Source organism: Macadamia integrifolia, unplaced genomic scaffold, assembly GCF_013358625.1.
Source record: "Macadamia integrifolia cultivar HAES 741 unplaced genomic scaffold, SCU_Mint_v3 scaffold433, whole genome shotgun sequence".
NCBI lineage: Eukaryota > Viridiplantae > Streptophyta > Magnoliopsida > Proteales > Proteaceae > Macadamia > Macadamia integrifolia.
In genome coordinates this window covers 170,593-189,386 of record NW_024870363.1, presented here as the reverse complement: position 1 = coordinate 189,386, position 18,794 = coordinate 170,593, and the positions used below count along the sequence as shown (strand labels likewise).

Sequence of the window (18,794 nt, the reverse complement as noted above, 5' to 3'; positions counted from 1 at the left end):
ATAAAATGATCTCATAGTTGAGGTGACCTCGAGATGTGTGCTCGAGTCCTCCAACCATGGGATCACTCTATAGTCCATGGGCTCTATGGAGAGGATCCGGGTCCCGCTAAACACACTAATGATAGAGGATCTGGCTCCTTATTCGTTAGGAACCTAATCTACCAAACTCTTTGAAAAAAAAAAAAAAAATCCCTTATTTGGTTTGAAAATAGGTTATCGATTTGGTTCAACCGTTCAACGGTTTTCATCAAGAAACCAAAATCAAAATCGAACCAAACTGGAAAAGATTGATACCTAGACAAAACAGGTTTCGGTTACGGTTCTTAATTGACTGACCCCTTGTAACGTTTGTTTTAAATCAATTCTCTACTGAAAGACACTCTCGTAAGAACGATCATCGCCATTCTCGATTCGAGCAAGATGGGTAGCACAGGGAGCGGAAACGGAGGCGACGTTGAGGCTGGATTCGCCAAGCTTCAGGGCGAGGACTTCGAATACTACATGCAGACCTACTCCATAATTCTGGGTAGGAACAGCAAGAAATCGACGGTGGACGTCGATCTCTCATGCCTCGGTGGTGGAATGAACATTTCCCGTCACCATGCTCGCATCTTCTATGACTTCCAGCGTAAACGCTTTGCTCTTGAGGTCATCGGGAAGAATGGCTGCTCCGTCGAGGGTGTTCTTTACCTTCCGGGAACCCCACCTGTGAAGCTCGATTCACAGGACCTTCTTCAGATTGGAGACAAGAAATTTTATTTTTTACTTCCTGTTCGAAGTATTCTTGGAGCCTCTGCTTCTTCTCGTCATATCCCCACCCACCATCCTCCGCCCCCATTTCCTTCTTCGACTGGGCGTTTGAGTACTTCTGCCCGTCTCACCAAAGCACCTCCCTCACCGATATTTGGTCAGAAGAAGGGTAGGATCAGGGCACCGAGTGATTATATGGATGATGATGACGATGATGATGATGATGATGAAGACGATGAAGATGATGGCCACATCATTCCTGCTGGGAACAGGAAGTTGCGGAGGCCCGGGGATGGTCATGAAATGTTCGGGTATAGTGGGGCAGCTACTGGAAAGGCAGGACCTTCGTCTGGATCAATGGGTTAGTTTTTTCATCTAGAAATTTGGATTTCCCTGTTCTATTGTTACTTCTATTTTTTTGTTTAAAGGGTTTTTAGACATAATAATATCGGTTGCCTGTTCGTGGGTTTCAATCTCTGTTTATTTTCATTAGCACTCTCAATTTATCTCCATTGGTTGCTGTTGTTGTTATTCTTTTGTTATATCGTTTTTAGCTATAATACTGGTTGCTTGTTCATGGCGTTCATCGATTTCGATCTCTGTTTGTTTTTATTAGCATTCTCAATTTATCTCCATTGGTTGCTGTTGTTGTTATTCTTTTGTTATATGGCTTTTAGCTATAATACTGGTTGCTTGTTCATGGAGTTCATCGATTTCAATCTCTGTTTGTTTTTATTAGCATTCTTAATTTATCTCCATTGGTTGCTGTTGTTGTTATTCTTTTGTTATATGGTTTTTAGCTATAACATTGGTTGCTTGATCATGGTTTCTGCTTAAATTTGGTTTCAATGTTTGGTTCCTTTCATTAGTATTATGGATTGATCTCTGTTCTTGTTATTCTTTTTTTTTATTGATTTATAAAAATCCTATGATAGAGTTTCTGGAGCGTTAATTTAGCATGTTTTAGTTGGGGGGGGGGGGAAAAAAAAACGAAAAAGGTTTTGAGTAAATATGTGGATGTAATTAAAGATATGTATTCTGATGTAGTGACTAGAGTAAGAATTGTGAGGGACATGATAGTGAATTCCCAATAACAGTTGGATTACACCAAGTTTGATCTCTAAGCCCGTATGTGTTTGCACTAATTATGGATAAGTTGACCAGAGACATTCGGGAGTAGATCCCTTGGTGTATGATTTTTGTAGCTGGTTTTTTTTGGTGATTGAAACAAATGCTAGAATAAATGCAAATTTATATTTATGTAGATCAACCTTGGAATCAAAAGATTAAAAAAAAAAAAAAAAAAAAAAAAAAAAAAAAACAGAGTACATGATGTGTAACTTTAGTAACAATAGGGCAGATTGTGGGGTGGGTAAAGTTGATGATAAAGAATTACCTCAAAGTGATAACTTTAAATACCTAGGTTCACCCATGAATAAAGAAGGAGAAATAGAGGATTATATAATACAAATAATTATAATGGGTGGATGAAATGGAGGGTCTATCAGGAGTGTTGTGTGATCGACGTATTCCTTTAAAACTTAAAGCAAGTTTTATAGAATGGTTATATGACTAGCAATGACATATGAGGCTGAATGTTGGGCAGAAGAAACATTTTAAACAAACTTAATATGGTGGAAATGAGGATGTTGCGATGGATGAGTGGTAAAACTAGAAAAGTCAAAATAAAAAATGAACAGATTAGAGCAAAATTGGGCGTTGTCCCCATTCAAGATAAGTTGCAAGAAACTCGTCTGAGGTGGCATGGACGTGTGCAATGGAGGCCTTTGAATGCTCCAGTACAGAGAAGTGATTTATTGCAAATCAAAGAAGCTAAAAGAGCTAGAGGTAGACCTAAAATAACCATAAAAGAAGTGGTGAGGAAGGATGTCTGTAGATTAGGATTGGACTCTTGTATGGCTTTGAATAGAACTAATTGGAGAAATGGGATATATGTAGCTGACCCATTTAGTTAGGATAAGGTTGGGCTGAGTTTGAGTTTGTTCAACTTTGATTCATGTGCTCACCATCGGCATCAAGTTTTATGCAAGAGTTAAGATCTTTGTTCTTCACATAATCAGGGTGTCATCGCTTAATTCATGGCTTTATCATAAGATTTTGTTTTTTGTGTCAGTTGCAAAGTTTTTTGCTTCATTCATAAATGTTGAGGAGAATTATGGCAGCTTCTATGGTTTAAACTCCTTTATTGATAAAATTCTTAGTTTCAGTTGACTTTGAATCTCAATGGATGTGTCTGGTCTTTTGACTAACTGATTTGACGCATGGAGGCTCACTTTTTCAGGTCCATCTGGCAAAACCTATTCAAAAATTGGAAGTGTGTGATTCTCTAGTTGGTCCTCACATCCATCACCTGATGATATGGATCGTGAAAAAGAATATCACATATGGATATATGGGTATCAATAAATGGGATTGGAGAAATAATTGATGTATAACTTTACATGCAAAAGTTCAACCATGTAACATCTTTATCTTGTTGCTAGTCTTTCCTGTACTTGGAAGGAGTCGGAATTTGTTTTTCATTAGTTCTGGATTTGGTTGAGTATTTATGAGTTGATTAATATTAGCTATAGAAGTGCCTAATTTGATTGAAACTCTAGGGATCAATCTTTAATTTCAATAAAGAAGTCTGAACAGGTAGATAAGTGTTACTTGGGTTGTGAAAAATCACAATTAACTTCAGAAGGTATTTAGAGAACTCAATTTCAAGAAGGTTTTGTGGGAATCTCAAATTTGGTTTGACTAATGTTTGTGACTCCTGAAGCGCAGCCTGCAAGGTCCTAAATCTCAGTTTCGAGGCTGTTTTTGATCAGGCCCGAAATTGAGACAACTCGGATCTCGTTTTGAGGTTTCGACACTGAGATTTGACCCTGGGCCTCCCTGAGATGAAAACTTGGGTTTCGACCCTGGTTTCACTTTGGCCAGGCCCGAAACCAAGACAACTTGGAGATTTCTGTCAGTTTCAACCCGGATTTAGTTCCATGGCGTCCTGTAAGTGATTAGTTTGGTCTCTTTGGCTTTATTGATTCACTGTGTACGGCTCTTTCTTTCATTGAACATCTTCTTGATCCTGATAGTTACTTTTTGAGGGTTTCAAACTTTTTAGCCTTTTAGGATCTGCAGTGTTTTATATTTTAAGCGATGCTATGATATACCCTTCTAGCCTTTCTAAATGTTGCATTTGATTTGGAGCTGTTTCCATTTTCCATATTGGAAGCAAGAGGGAATCCTTTGAAAGTGTGCTTTCTTGGTTAACATTTGGACATGTTGGAAGAAGGAAATGAAGAAAAAATTATTCCAGAAACATTCCTTCCTATTCATTCATCATTGATGAAATCAAGATTAGACTGCAGCATTGGATATCTCTAACGAAATGTTTCTGTGAATATATATATGTTGGCAGATCATATTCATTAGATTGATGATCTTCTGGCAGCTGTAACCATCCCTATAGGTTACATCAGATTCCATTGTAATGGTACTTTTTGGTGAATCTTGGGTCGATAGGTATTAAAGGTTCCCATAGAGATCGAAGAAAAAAATATGGCCATGTTGGTGAAGATGATGAAAATAGAATTAAACTTTAAAGCGTTGTGAACAATATTGAATCAAGCATTGTTTTTATTTTATTTTACTTTATTTACAGGGCCCCCATGGGGACTTCATGTAGCTCTTGCTGCTATATTTTAGAAACCCACCTTATGATCAAGTGGCATCCAGGGCAGGCAAGGCAGGTTCTGTCAGCATAGTTTTATCATTAGGTCAAAGCAGGTTCACTTGATGATGTCAGAAAATAGATTATACTGTCCAGACATGTTTAAATACCTTCATGTAAGCAAGCCATTTAATCTGTATGTATGCATTGCAAAACCAAAATAGCTCATACTATCAAATAATAGTCCATCTAATATAAGTGTTTATGGAAAAAGGAGCAATATATATGGCTCAATTACCTTTTAGGGGTCGTTGCTTGGAGCAATGGCAAAGGGCTCTTTCCGCCAGCGCAGTGGTGCAGGTTCGAGTCCTGGTAACCAGCCTCTCCGTAAATGGGGTAAGGCTGTCTACCTATATACCCTCCAGAACCCTACTTAAGTGCGGGAAGCCTTTGTGCACTGGGTAACGGCCTTCTTTTTTTAATAGAAAGCATATAGTACAACAATGACGACTCCAGATACAACAGCAAGGAAAGAAAGCTGATACAATACAACAACAACATCAACAACCACAACAATATCTACGTAGAAAGGGCCCAAGACAGCAGATGCTTGTTCACACCCTTGGCCTATTAGTCAAGTAGTAATTGATACGAACTTATATTCTATTTTTGTACTTTTTCTTCTTCAAGTTTTCGTTTAATATATCGTTTCAACTGATTTGTTAGACAGTTCAACATAGACCCTAGTTGAGTCGCACAGTTCCATCCACCATGGGTTGAATATGGATCTTCAGGACCATGGTCAAAATGTTCTGACTGTCCATGAGAGTGGTAAGGCTCATTCTTTGCCTTCTTTTCCCTGGATACTGAGGCCCTCCGTGATTTAGCCGATGACCTTGATAATATAGGGCCATGGTTTCCCAAGGTGAGAACTGAAAGCTTGGGAAATGGGACATCCAAGAAATTAGTGGCTTAGAATAAGCAGATAGATGCTTCCCCACCTTGTATGGTGTCTCCCTACAACTTTGAATACAAATGTCTAGACTATTCTTCTGTTTTTTGATGACTTATCAGGATTTGCTTTTCTTTTTAAATTTTAGGAAAGGGTTGATATTGCTGCAAAGAAGTAACCTGTACACTCGGGATACTGTACAGAGAATCAGTTCAAAAACCAAAACCATCACCCAATAGTACAATATCATCCTAGGATTCTCATATTTTATGTGTCTTAACTTTTCAAAAGCTCTGGTTGCACCGGAAGCCAATCTCAAACCTCCTTCGTGGTTTTCTTGCTACTTTGCCCACCTCAGTCTCATTATAGTATAGAATCTCCTTGTATCCCTTCCAAATGCACCAGCAACTATTCTGGTTAAATTTTGTTGTTGAGCTTCTAGCCAAATACTTCCATTTTGCTAAAATGAGAATTATATATAAAAATTCTGCATTCATTGATAAATGATTGTGGAAAAGCTTATACTTTAACTTTAAAATTGTTGAGTTGGCTTCATATTTGTAAAGGCGTCGCCCAGGTGTCTAGTTGCAATGGTTCGAGGATTTGGTATCGGGCATGGTTTCGTTCAAGCCCGAAATCAAGCTTTACTGAGATCTCTCCGAAACCATGTATTTACTTACAACAAGTTTTGAGGTTGGGTTTCGGTGGCCATATGGTCAAGTTAGGTCCTAAAACTTGTCATCTAGCCTATTAGGCCTTCTAAACACAATGGAAACATTAGATTTTAAAAAATCAAACCCAAAATGGTACTTTGACTTTGGACCCTAGGTTGGTAGTCTACGGCGTAGGTGAGCTCTGCCCTAGGTTATTCCACACAATATTTAGTACTACCAGAACACATAATTCAAGTAAAACTGTAAAAAGACTTAAATAAGCATTACTAATTAAAAAACATCAAGCTGTAAACCAATTAATAAATCAGGCATCATACATGGTTTGTTAATAATTGTTAAAAAGAGTCGCATATATTAGATTAAACAATGGTTGTATAGTACAATACAAGTGACTCACCTTATGCCCATCCTGGAGTTCTAAACTCCTAGGACTGAAACTAGTGCTAGGCTGGATCATCATAACCTCCATATTGTTGTTGATGTCGAATCAACTTTTCCTCCGATTGAATCACAAATGCTGGCCATGTCATAGTATGGCAAAAGTAAGCCATACTATCAACAACCAAGTGTTCATCATGTTTTTTTTGAAAAAAAAGTTCTTGAGAAAATTTTGTTATCTCTAAGTGTTCTTGGGCAGAAAAGCAACTCCAAATGTTGATGTTGGGTTGTGAATCTGCTTGCTATAAGCTCCCTTGGGTGTGATTTGGCAAAAAGTTGCACAAAAAACCAAATTTGCGGGACTTTTCTTCAAACGAAGGCGAGATTTGCGAGTTCACCAAGATTGGGTAAAACACTTGAATTATTTCATAAAACGAGAATTGGGCTAAGATTTCGGTCCGAAACCGAATCTCTACGAGATTTTGCATTTTTTGTGCATCGTAGGTCATCTCGAGATCTCGCAAAATTGATAAATTTCCTCGCCAAGATCTTGTACCATGCTAGTTGCCTTGTGCTAGAATGGTGCCTTGGTCACCAAGGCATCTCCTAAGAGCCACCCATAATTTTCATGGTGCTAGGGCGAACCAAGGCGGCAGAGGGCTATCTAAACGCTTAGGCAACGAGTCAACTAAGGAGCCCAAGTGTTTTTTTTTTTTATTTCCCCTCTTTTCGAACATTATATAGTATGCTGCATATACTTTATATCATAAAAAATCAACATTAAGCTACATCGTCATAAAAAATCAACAGCTACATCAAGTCATCAAAAATCAACACCAAGTTGCATTAAGTCATCAAAAATCAACATTTAGAGAAATGTTCTTATTCTCTAGTAAGTTTGACTGGTCAAATAATTTTTTTTTTTATGAGACTTTTTTTATTAGATAGATCAAAACAAGCTTTCCTACAAGTCTAAGATTACTTAAATCTAAGTTGTAATGATAAAGTTATGTTCCAGTCAAATGTATTTTAAAGTGTGCAAATGTTGTTAAAATTACTTGAATGAAAATAATTTTATGGACATCAAAACAAAAGATTGTTTTAACGCACTTTTTGGTTTTAAGCTATGTTTTACCATAATAAGATTTATGAAATTTTCAGAAATGAGAAAAATCTCAGCATATGAAAATTGAAAATCACCCGTACAACCAAAATCCAATTTTTGTTCTTAGACTGGGAGGTTGACTTTTTATCCTTTTGCAATTTGATTTTGAAATTATTTTTATTAGATTCAAATAGGGGGTATTTGCTTATTATTTACAAGGTTTAAGATCTCACTCTCTTCCCCCATCTTGCTGATCCAAAAAAGAGAGATTTGGCAAGATCTTATGGAGATCATGTATTTTTTCCCGGTCGACTCGGTGACCATATTTGTAGCCCTTGAAACTTGGTATTTACCCTACTTTAGGCCATTTAAACACAATGGAAACATCAGTTTTTTAAAAATCAAACCTGAAATGGTATTTTGACTTCGTATCCTATGTAAGTAGTCTCCGACTCCTTGGACCCTAGGCCAATATGCTCTATTCCACAATCCACATTCCACAATCAACTCATGACACAACATAATTATACGAATTTAAAAGACATCATAGATAATACTTACTTGTTTAGCCATTAACATTAATGACTGATGAGCAAGGTTTAAGATCTTGCTCTCGCCCCCCATCTTGCTGATCCAAAAGGAGAGATCTGCCTGAGATCTCACCGAGATCATGTATTTTTTCCCGGTCAACTCGGTGGTTGGTCTCGGTGGCCATATGGTCTTTGTAGCCCTTGAAACTTGGTATTTACCCTATTTTAGGTCTTCTAAACACAATAAAAACATCAGTTTTTTAATAATCAAACTTGAAATGGTACTTTGACTTCGTATTCTATGTAAGTAGTCTCCGACTCCTTGGATCCTAGGCCAATATGCTCTATTCCACAATCCACATTCCACAATCAACGCATGACTCAACATAATCATAAGAATTTAAAAGACGTCATAGATAATACTTAATTGTTTAGCAATTAGCATTGATGACTAATGAGTCACATTCACATACAGTGAAAATTAAGGTAACTCTAAATGTGGATGAGGAGATAATATTCTCTACTCTTTAAGCTTCAATAGGGTAGGAATGGAGATCCTCAGGCAAAAGCACCAAAATCCTTGCTCCTTACTGTTTTTTCTTCAAAAAAGTAGAAAGAGAGGCGAGATATAGGTGAGATATAGGGATCTCGCCGAGATCTCGGTCAAGTTTTTTTACAATTGTAACTCGTCATATATCTCGTCTCGCCTTGCCTTTTTGAAAAAGAGAGATATTAGCAAGATGTCGCCAAGGTCTTGAACCATGTTGATGAGTCACATTCATGTACAGTGAAAATTAAAGTAACTCCAAATGCGGATAAGGTGGTAATATTCTCTATTCTTTAAGCTTCAATAGTGGAAGAATGGAGATCCTCAAGAAAAAACACCAAAATCCTTGCTCCTTAGTGTTTTTTCTTCAAAAAGGTAGAGAAAGAGAGGAGAGATATAGGCGAGATATTGGGGAGATTTGCAGAGATAGAGGCAAGATCTCGGTCGAGTTTTTGTAAAATTGTAATTCGTCATATATCTCATCTTGCCTTTTTGAAAAAAAGAGATATTAGCGAGATCCTGCCGAGATCTTGCGGAGATCTTGAACCATGATTATTTATGACTAATAGCTTAAGTTAAATGCTATTTGGCATAAATAAGTGCCAAACCAGAAGGCGACATGCAATGCACTAGTTGACAAGAAAACCGCCTGGACGCCTAGGCGACACTTTTACAACTATGGCGCCACCTAGGTACTTTGTTGGTATCACCTTTATTTTTTTCCCTCCTCCAACGTCTAGGGTCGTCTAGGCGCCATAATGACTATGGTTGGCTGCCTTAGCTTTTGCATAAACCTTAACATACTTCTTTCCAGTTATTTCGTCAACATTTGATTGAAATTTGCCCCTTAATAAGAATTCATCTTATGCAGCTGCTGCCCTAGAAGTAGACAATATTAAATAGAATATGTTAATAATCTGTTTTGAAGGATAAAAGCTATTTAATGTGCCATGATATATATGATTTAATATCTTTAACCCTTTCTTTGCTGGTTTTGCTAAACTCACAGAAACCACCTCACAGGTCGCTCAAGGTCCCATCCAAGCATGTCAAATCCTAGATAGCAAGAACCCCATGATTTTTTTTTTTTTTTTTTTGTTGAGGTGGGGGGGCATTTGAAAATAAAAATTATTTTTCTGAGATGTGATTCTACTGTAAGGCACAAAACCATTGAGGTTAGTATTTCTTTTTTATTTTGCATGATACAGAAGGATCTGAAACAAATACTTGTACTATGCCCTGGGGAGGTGTGGTTGTCGTGGTTAAGATTTAGTATCTTCTTTTCTTAAAATTCTTATATATCCATCATTTATATGATGTAAACAATGCATGATTTCTTTTTTCTTTTTCCTTGTCCTTTTTGGGTTATAAACTTGTTCATACAGTGATTCTTATCTTGATGAGCATTGCTTTAATATTACCAATTCCTAGTATACTTTGGTTCATGTAATGCAAAACATGTACTCAAGAATATGTTGACATAATATTGTGCTAACAATCTCTAGTCCCAGCAGAGAAAAAGGGAGAGGCAAGGTCAAGGGCTGACAGAGATGCAGATAATCATCAGCTTTTGCAGTTGGAAGAAAAAGATGTTGTTTCATCTGTTGCTACTGTGCTTTCTGATCTTTGTGGTCCGGGAGAGTGGATGCCGATGGCAAAACTTCATGCTGAGGTTAGTTTAATTATGACCTGGATATTTTCTTTTTTAAGAATGTAATATTTTAGGGAATATTACCTCAACTACTGTTCTGTTGAGACCCTGATGGTGATCAGTTATAACCATAGTTCCCATGTCACTGCCTTGTGTGGGGTGTCCAAGCCCTTTTGTCCACCCAAGGCATTTAGTCACCTTATTGTATCAGCGCTTTTTTTTTGTTATTATTTTTATATGATCTAGATTCTCTTTCTGGCCTTTTTTATTTGTATGTGAACTGTTTGGTACATTCTGATGCTTGGAATCACATGCATGTAAAATAATAATATAAACAAGGAAACAAAAAGGGTTGAGTGGATCAGCAGTCGTAACCCCACACCCTCTGTGAGAGACTTTGTCCCTTCCTGGAAACCCTTATGGCAATACCTATCCATCTGGTGGCAATTGCGACTCAACCGGTGGTGACCCATTCAGTAAGTCCTCTGTTTCCCTGTTTCCGGTTGTAATTGCGACTCAACCGGTGGCGACCCATTCAGTAAGTCCTCTGTTTCCCTGTTTCGCTGCATTTCACCCTTCTCTTTTTTTTCTTCTGTTCTTTCTTTTAGTTCTACTTCTTTTTTCTTTTTCCTCTTCTTCTCATTTTCTTCCCTGTTTTTGCTGCGTTTTTTCTCTCAACTTCTTCTTCTCTGTTTCACGTCTTCGTTTTTTTTTTTTTTTCCCCTGTTCTCCATTTCACATCTTCATTAGTGAATTGAGATAATAAATTATTATCAAACATGAGCTTCATGTTAAAAAAAAATACAGTCTGAGGAAATAGTTACATGTAATGCATGCCTATTGTGCCTTTTCCTCTAGGCACACCTCCACTGCCTTAAGTCGCCTAGCCGCCTTGACAACTATGGTTATAACAATTTAGGGATATAGTGGGAATTTTCTCGGATATGCATACCACTATTCTACCACCGTTGGTGAGGGGAAATGCTAAGTGATTTATTTACTTGCTCTTAAGAGTCACAATTAATTATTATTATTTTTTTGAAAGTGCCGAGATTTTATTTATTACTTTAGTAAGAAGGGAGATGGCATAGTCTTTCCATGTTTTTATGAAGCTTGATATGATTTGATATGTTGATGCTTATGCTGGGTGGCGTATGCCAGTTGCATGGGCATGCAAGACAGCTGGTTTGAACTATAGCAATGAGTTTGAGAGTTGTTTGTCCAACTGAGGACATTAAGAAGTTTCTGGATTATCCAACCGAGGACATTAAGAAGTTTCTGGATTATCCGTTGATCAACCATACATCAAATATATAGTCGTTTGTTGATTTCTTGTCTCTGCTTGGTCCCCTAACTTCAATTTTGTTTCCATACTTTAAGCGAGCAAATAATGCAATAGCATGATTGATAATTTGAGATAGGGAAAATATCTCTGTTAGAAGTTATCGATTAATGGGTCGCAACACTGTGAACAGTTCTGTGTTCACGGGTACTGTTCAAATGAATAGTAACTTTATATTTGTTTTCTTTTTATGTCCTTTATTTCCTTTTATGCCCTTAGTAGGGTTATGTCACATCTCACTATTATATATATTGAATGAAGTGAGCAGTCTCAACCACACGGTTGTGACTCTCAGAGTTACAGCATCTCTTTCTCCTCTACCTCCCTCTTCTCTTCTCATCTTTTTCTTTTTATTTACATGGTATCAGAGAAGATCCTTAGGTGCTGCTAAACTTTCATCTTAGGATCTTGTTCACCTTTCTTCTAAGCTTTCAATCAATATTGATTGTCTACTTGATTTTCCTTTTATCCTAGTGCACAAGAAAAACTAGGGTTTCATGACTGATTTCGGTTGATTTTGTATAATGAATCTCTACTAGTATTTGCTTTGGTTTGTCTCAAAAGAAGACATGCGGCTCCACTATTGTTTCCAGGTTAATGTCGATGCTCTTTTTGCTTTATTTTTGAAATTGATTTGCTGCTCCTATTTGATACTGCCGGAAGATTTCCAGTTTGCTACTACTTCCGATTGAAGACGAAGGTTATCTATTTTCTATTTCGATTTGTTGTTTTACTAGTTGATCTTAGGATTTGCTTCCCTATTGCTACATGCATCTCTGTTTTGAGTTTGATGTTACTGTCTGATGAATCATACCTGGTATTGTTGGAGTTTAATGCTTTCATTGATGTTGGTTGTTGAAGATTTCTGGTTATGGTATTACTGCCTGAAAATTTCTGAGTGTTAGTCTGTTCTGGTGATTTATTTATCGTTGCTTCAATCGATAGAGTCGATTTGCATCTGCAGATTTATTTTTGCGTTTCTCGATTGCGACATGCGAGGGCTGTAGACAGTCAAGAGGGTTGAATATTTACTTGCTTGTTTATCTGGTTTGCTGGCAGCATGTCTTTTCTTCAGCATGGATGTCTGGTTTCTGGTATCGTTTTTTGGGTTCTGAAAATATGTTCTACCCATGGTTGCTTCTAGTTGTATCAATTCGAGATATTTTATGGAATTGATTTGGTTGAAGATAGTCATGGTTGCTTCTGGTTTCAATAGCTTCTTCATACTCTATTTTTTTTTTTGTATTGATTTGGAAATTTGATCTTTGCGTTGGAGATTATTTGTTCAGATTTACCACCATGAAGGAGGAGATTGGAAAATATTTTATTGTGGTGTTCTTGATTGTGGGTTCTTTGTGATGGTGGTTGTTGGAAATCCAGGTGTAATGTTACACGTGAGGGGGAGATTGGAGTTCCTATTTGCTCAACCATCAATGATTGGAGTTATTGTCTGCTCAAGATTATTTCCATTGAAAATTGATTTATTGTTAAGTATTTGCTCGTGTCCCTGGCAACAATTTTTATCTTTTGGAGATGGTTATATTCAGTGACCTGATGTTGTTTTGTATATTTAGCAACCTGATGTTGTTTGGTCCTCAACAACCTAATGTTGCTCCTTAGTTCGCAATAACCAATACTACAGAATTTTGTCTAAGACCTTTGTTTGGGGAGATCACTATTTGAGGCTCGACTGCTTTTGATCTAGCTGTTGGATGCTACACTTTTGTTGTAGTGTCTTCTATGGGAAGTGCTTGTTATGTAGATACTGGATGCTACCCTTTTGTTGAAGTGCCTTCTATAGGAAGGGCTTTTGATGTAGCAGCGCAATGATGGATCGACCCAAACCAGCTGCAGAACCCAGACAAAAAACCAAATCCTATTTGGGATCAAAGTTACTGATTTGGGTTCAAGGATATTGGAATATTCTAGGATTTTATTTTATTTGTAATCTTTTATTTTAGGTAGTTTTTAGATAGGGAACAAGTTTCCAATTTGAGTCCTTTGTTTCTAATTCTGTTAGTCTAGATTTTTGCAGATTTTATTTTTATTTAGTCTTTGGCTTTAATTAGGAAGCTGTAATTTTAGTTTATTACAAATAAGGCATGTAACCCAGGTTATGGAAAATTAATGAAGAATGAATTGAAATTGGAAAACCACTGCGTGGCTGCCTTCTTCCTCCCCCCCCCCCCCCTTTTCCTTCTTCTTTGAGATCTCTTCTTTCCCCCTTCTCTCATATCTTCCTTGTCCAGTGAGACAACCCCCCTTCTTCTTCTTCCCTGCGACCTCCCTATCTCCCCTCTTCTCCTGTCTTTCTTTCTCCTTGTTCTCTCTTCTTTTCTAGTTCTCTGTAACTGTGTTCTTAGAAGTCCAGCAAGGAAGGTACTGAACCCCTTCCCTTCCCTTCTTCTTCTCTTCCAACTTCTCTTCATTCCTTTTCTGTTTCGTTTTCTGCAACTTGTGATGCAAGCAGACTGAAAAGCAATTGTTTGAGCTCTCATCTCTAATCTGTTGGACTTGAAGTTTGGGTTGAAGGTTACTACCCTGTAAGCAACCCAAATCCCTGGGGTTTCAACTCCTGGATCCCCTTCTTTAGTACGTTCCTTCCCTGCAACCAGAAGAGAGCACAACCCCTTCCTCCAGGCCTTGTTTCAGAATTTTCCAAGCTAACCTGAGGCTACTGGCTCGAGTTATCGTGGTTTACTATCGGTTGAGCCGAGTCTTATGAATTGATACCTGAAACTTCACTTCGAGTGGAGCCCACATAGGTGAGATCGATCACCTGAAACCAGACTGGTTCTGCAGCCCTTGTTTTTGTCCAAAGGTTGAAGACAACCCAAATCGTGGGTTTTGTTTTAAATCCCCTTATTCTGGTTTTCCCATTGTATCCTCATAAAGCCTCTTTATACCTCCCGGTCCTTTAGTCACATTCAGTTCCAAATCTGACCCTAAACAATAAATCAAATTCCCACTTGTGTCCACTCTTCTTGACTGACCCATTTAACATTAGAAAGTTCTGGGATTTACAAAGATGCCATTCCACCCTTATGAACTTCAGTCTATTTACTGTTTTGCCACTTGATTCTAAACATCAGTATATTTACTGTTTTGGCCACCTAATCTCAGTCTTAAGAACTTAAGTTCTTAAGTAGGCTCACAGCCATCCAAGTTTGGGTCTTTTTTTTGGGGCCCACCGGCCCCGCATTAGCTTTTTATGTAGCTATTGGATGCTACGCTTCTATTCTAAGCTGTTGTTGGAGTGCCTTCTTTGGGAAGGGCTTTCAATGTTGTTATTGTTGCTACTGCCTATTTTGTTTGTTGCTGATGGTTCTGCTTGGTTTATTCGACATGACATTTTTTTTATCTAGTGATGTTTGATGTGTTTGAGCTGACATTGCTAGCTTTATGATGGTTGATTGGAGTTCCCTCTTCACTCATTGGAGTTCTTGTTGGTTCAAGCTGGAGGTTTTTTTTTATACATGTATGCTCCAGCTTGTGGGGGAATATTAGAAGTTATCGATTAAGGGTTTCACATCACTGTTCACATGAATAGTGTTCACGGGTATTGTTCATGTGAACAGTAACTCGTGAGCAATAACCTCTCTTTTTTTTAATGTCCTTTATTTCCTTTTATGCTCTTTAATAGGGTTGTGTGACATCTCACTATTATATATACTAAATGAAGTGGGCAGTCTCAATCACACGGTTGTGACTCCCAGAGTTACAACATCCTCTTTCTCCTCTTTCTCCTCTTCCTCTTCTCTTCTCTTCTCTTCTATTCTCTTTTCTCTTTCTTTCTATTTACAATCCCCATTGTCCGCTTACGTACACTCTCTCATGGGGCTTTTTTTATTCATTTTCTTTGTCCTCTCTGACCACTGTGGTCCCTATGGATGATACCATTCTGCGTGCTCCATTGGTGTGGTGTGGTAGATTCTTCATATGCCGACAGTATGGGAAACCCTATCCCTTTGACAATTGATATAATACCGAAGTTTAGCTTTCAGTTTTCATCAAAAAAAGTTTAGCTGTTCAGTTGAAGGGTGCCATATTCACCTTGAGGGTGGAAGATAGCATTATTTTAGTTTATGCTGGTTTGTCTAATTTCTGTACTTTTTTTTAAGTTGATCTTCCTTAGAAGAGACGCATCAAAGCTCTAAGGCAACCCAAGGAGTAATACTCTTTTTTTTTTTTTTTTTTTTTTTTTTTTTTTTCTAATGAAAATTAACAACTCCAGTGATAATGTTCACCTTAATGTTTTTGCAATTAGCACTTGTAGTTGGACCTGGACTGTCCACATTTAGGGCAAACCTAGAGCTAGTATTCCATTTTTGATAAAATATAATTAACAATTATAATAACCAGAGAACAGTACTTAATGTATTTGCAGATTGCCCTTTTAGCAATTCAATTATGCATAGCTTAGTGTTATCCATATAGTGACCACAATGCATGTTGCATGCATCCAATTATCAAGCAAGTTGCTCCCAGAAGAGTCAGTCTCAACAGTAGGGGTTTTTCCACTCTTCTAATTTTACCAACAATAGGTATTGACAGCAGTTATTATATGAATCTCAGAAAAAGGCATTTTTTTCTGTGTAACTGTCGTACTGTTGTACTATTTCTTCCCCCTCGATGGTCAAGTGTTTCTTTGGTTGTTCGTAGTTGATGACAGGGTTTGGAACTAGTTCTTTGTACACGACCCCTGTAGACTTTCCAAAAATTTCAAAATTCCTGTATGCTTCCAAGTGAGAGAGGCATGATTTATCCTTGACATCTTCTGGTTTAAATTTGAAAAAAAAAAAAAAATGCAATTTGATGTTCTTACTTTTTCTTTTGGGGTTTTTTAAACTTGCAGATTCTTCGCTGACATCTTGTGAATGTTGTTCTTTATGTAGCTGTTAGAGCAGTATGGCAGTATCTGGCATCACACTCGTGTGAGGAGATATCTCACTTCTGAGGACTGGCCTGCGAATGAATCCAATGGAAGACCATGGTATGGCCTGCTTACATTGCTAAGAAAATACCCAGAACACTTTGTCATCAACACAAGGGTCAAAGGACGGTTAACATCAGAGTTTGTTTCGTTAGTATCCCTGCTTTCATAAAATCACAAACATCACATTGTCCTTCCATAGCATAGAGAGATCAACTTTGTTGTTTTCTTTTTTGGTAGGCAATTAGGCTATGTTTGGTTGCAAGGGAAATTAAAATGGAAGGGAAGTGAAATTTTCAAACTTAAAAAAAAAAGAACTTTTGTAATCATCACTTCATGTGACTATATAACTAACTCCAAATCATTCCATATTTGATTATTAAATTTCCCTTTCCTTCTCTTTTATTCCCATTGCAATCAAATGGAGCCTTAGGAACTCATGAACCCTGAAAATGGTGTTGTAAGAGAGGGGTTCCGTACTGCTTAAGGGGTAATACCCACAGTTTCAGAATATGTAAATGACAAAAAGGTTTAATTTCTGAACATAGTTACATATTTTAATGGTTTCAGTTTCAGTCCCCCCACCCCTGTTGGTTCATAAAATTTTGCTTTATTTAATTACAAATGAGTTGAGCTGGATAGGCATTGAATCTGATATCACCGACATCTCAGACGCCTTGCTGGTTAAATATATCTATCCTACATGAGCTCTCAGGTAACTTATTTTCAGGTTTTAATTCAATATTTGATTGTCCCAAGCTGTCAATGGGATATGCTTGATATCTTTGGCTTCTCGAAGGGTTGAAGAAGAAGAAGAAGCATGATTTTCCTCGGCCACTGCCACCACGACAACCTAGCTATACCTAGCAGTTGTTGCTGCATGCCATGGCTATTGGATTGGGAGAAAGTGCAGCATTGCTTAAGCTGAACACCTGAGTTTTTTAGGTCGTGATGATGGTTAGTATTTTGTCTCAGGAATGATTACAACTAATAAAATTATGGCGAGTCTGTGGTTGAAGATCAGCCACTTACATATTTTTAAAGATTGGGTCAGTTGAGATCGCCGAGATTGGATTGGTATCAGTTGAGATTGATACAAAGTCTTGGCCGATCTAAAACCTATCCAGTGGTACAATCTAAAGGTAAAAAGGTCCATAAAAATTGGGGTAGATCTGTCCAATCTTGAATGATGTATTATGGATCCAGATCAGTGTTGATTGAGATCGATCCCAAGTTTTAAAACCTTGATCACTTCAGATGGAAGTTCCAAGCACTCACAAAGGATGTGCAGAAGTTTCTCAATAAAAATATTGTAATCAGTCGATCGTTTTATGGATTTTGGTTTGTGAATTTAGTAATAACAATTTCCAAATGCCAACTCTTTGATGTAGCTCGCACAGGTTCTAAGAATAAAATTTCTCTCTTTTGACCAAAAAAAATTCTCAAAAAAAAAAAAAACAAAACGGAGCATAAGATGAATTCCATCATATGGCAGAATGAAGTGGAAGTTCATGAAAAAATCATGACCAATTTGTAATCACCTAGTAGTGTATGCTTATCAGCAAATAAATTTGCGACTTTGACTGAATCAGGATTTTGTTTTTAGGGTTTCTTTCCCAATACTAAGAAGTTTAACGTTTCATCATATGCCACAAAAAATATATGGGCTAGCCTATGTGACAGAAGACCCAACAAGCATCCCATTGGTATAATTTCAGCATAAAATGAGTAGAGAAAATAGTTAAAATTACAGCACCAGCCCTCTGTAATGCTACATGCCCTGTAGCATGGATCCAAGGGCTCAGAGCACCTAGGGCTGCACATCCAAACCTTGGGCTGCATATCTAGGGGCTCTCAGCCCTTGGTTCTGCGTGACACTCCCTGTAGCGCTACAGAGGACCCAAATCCTTCTTTCTCCTATAAAGTAAAATAAATATTCAATTACAATGAAAACCATACAAAGGCAGAATAATATAAAGGACCCAATTCATCCACACAGTGGGTATGGCAGAAATCGGCACACTCCCATTATTGCTGTGGAATGGGTGCCAAAAACTAGGGAGGGTGACTTTCAGACATTCAACTAGTAAGAATTATAATAATGAACCTAGGCTTATTCATCCCCCAAGAAAAAAAAAAAAATAATGACCTCCGGATCCTGGGAGTAGAACCACCTGGTGTAAAAAAACTTTCTCCGGAGCTTAAAATTCTGAAGTCTTCCCTCAATAAATTTAAGAAAGAGAGAGATAGAGAGTT

General features: G+C 37.6%; 1 protein-coding gene and 1 long non-coding RNA gene across 3 annotated transcripts; both read left to right on the top strand.

The window, feature by feature from the left end:
- The first annotated feature begins 334 nt into the window (after positions 1 to 334).
- Positions 335 to 17,093, top strand: LOC122068588 (FHA domain-containing protein FHA2-like). Of its 2 annotated transcripts, none has more exons than XM_042632447.1 (3): positions 335 to 1,111; positions 10,124 to 10,284; positions 16,501 to 17,093. In XM_042632447.1, exons 1-3 carry the CDS (start codon positions 421 to 423, stop codon positions 16,708 to 16,710), a joined length of 1,062 nt encoding a protein of 353 aa, XP_042488381.1. In that variant the 5' UTR covers positions 335 to 420; the 3' UTR covers positions 16,711 to 17,093. The 2 variants fall into 2 exon arrangements, with proteins under 2 accessions (XP_042488381.1, XP_042488382.1); XM_042632448.1 differs by having other exon boundaries at positions 336 to 1,111; positions 10,127 to 10,284.
- On the top strand, positions 11,874 to 15,806 carry LOC122068589. Its single transcript, XR_006137188.1, has 2 exons — positions 11,874 to 12,198; positions 12,986 to 15,806. It is a non-coding gene; the product is annotated as an uncharacterized LOC122068589 (long non-coding RNA).
- Positions 17,094 to 18,794: the final 1,701 nt, after the last annotated feature.

What these genes read in the sequence shown, in the direction of transcription:
- LOC122068588 (XM_042632447.1), top strand. Translation starts at nt 421, where the DNA reads ATGGGTAGCACAGGGAGCGGAAACGGAGGCGACGTTGAGGCTGGATTC. An exon ending in ACCTTCGTCTGGATCAATGG is followed by an intron (nt 1,112 to 10,123) that starts GTTAGTTTTTTC and finishes CTCTAGTCCCAG; the next exon opens with CAGAGAAAAAGGGAGAGGCA. An exon ending in TGGCAAAACTTCATGCTGAG is followed by an intron (nt 10,285 to 16,500) that starts GTTAGTTTAATT and finishes TTCTTTATGTAG; the next exon opens with CTGTTAGAGCAGTATGGCAG.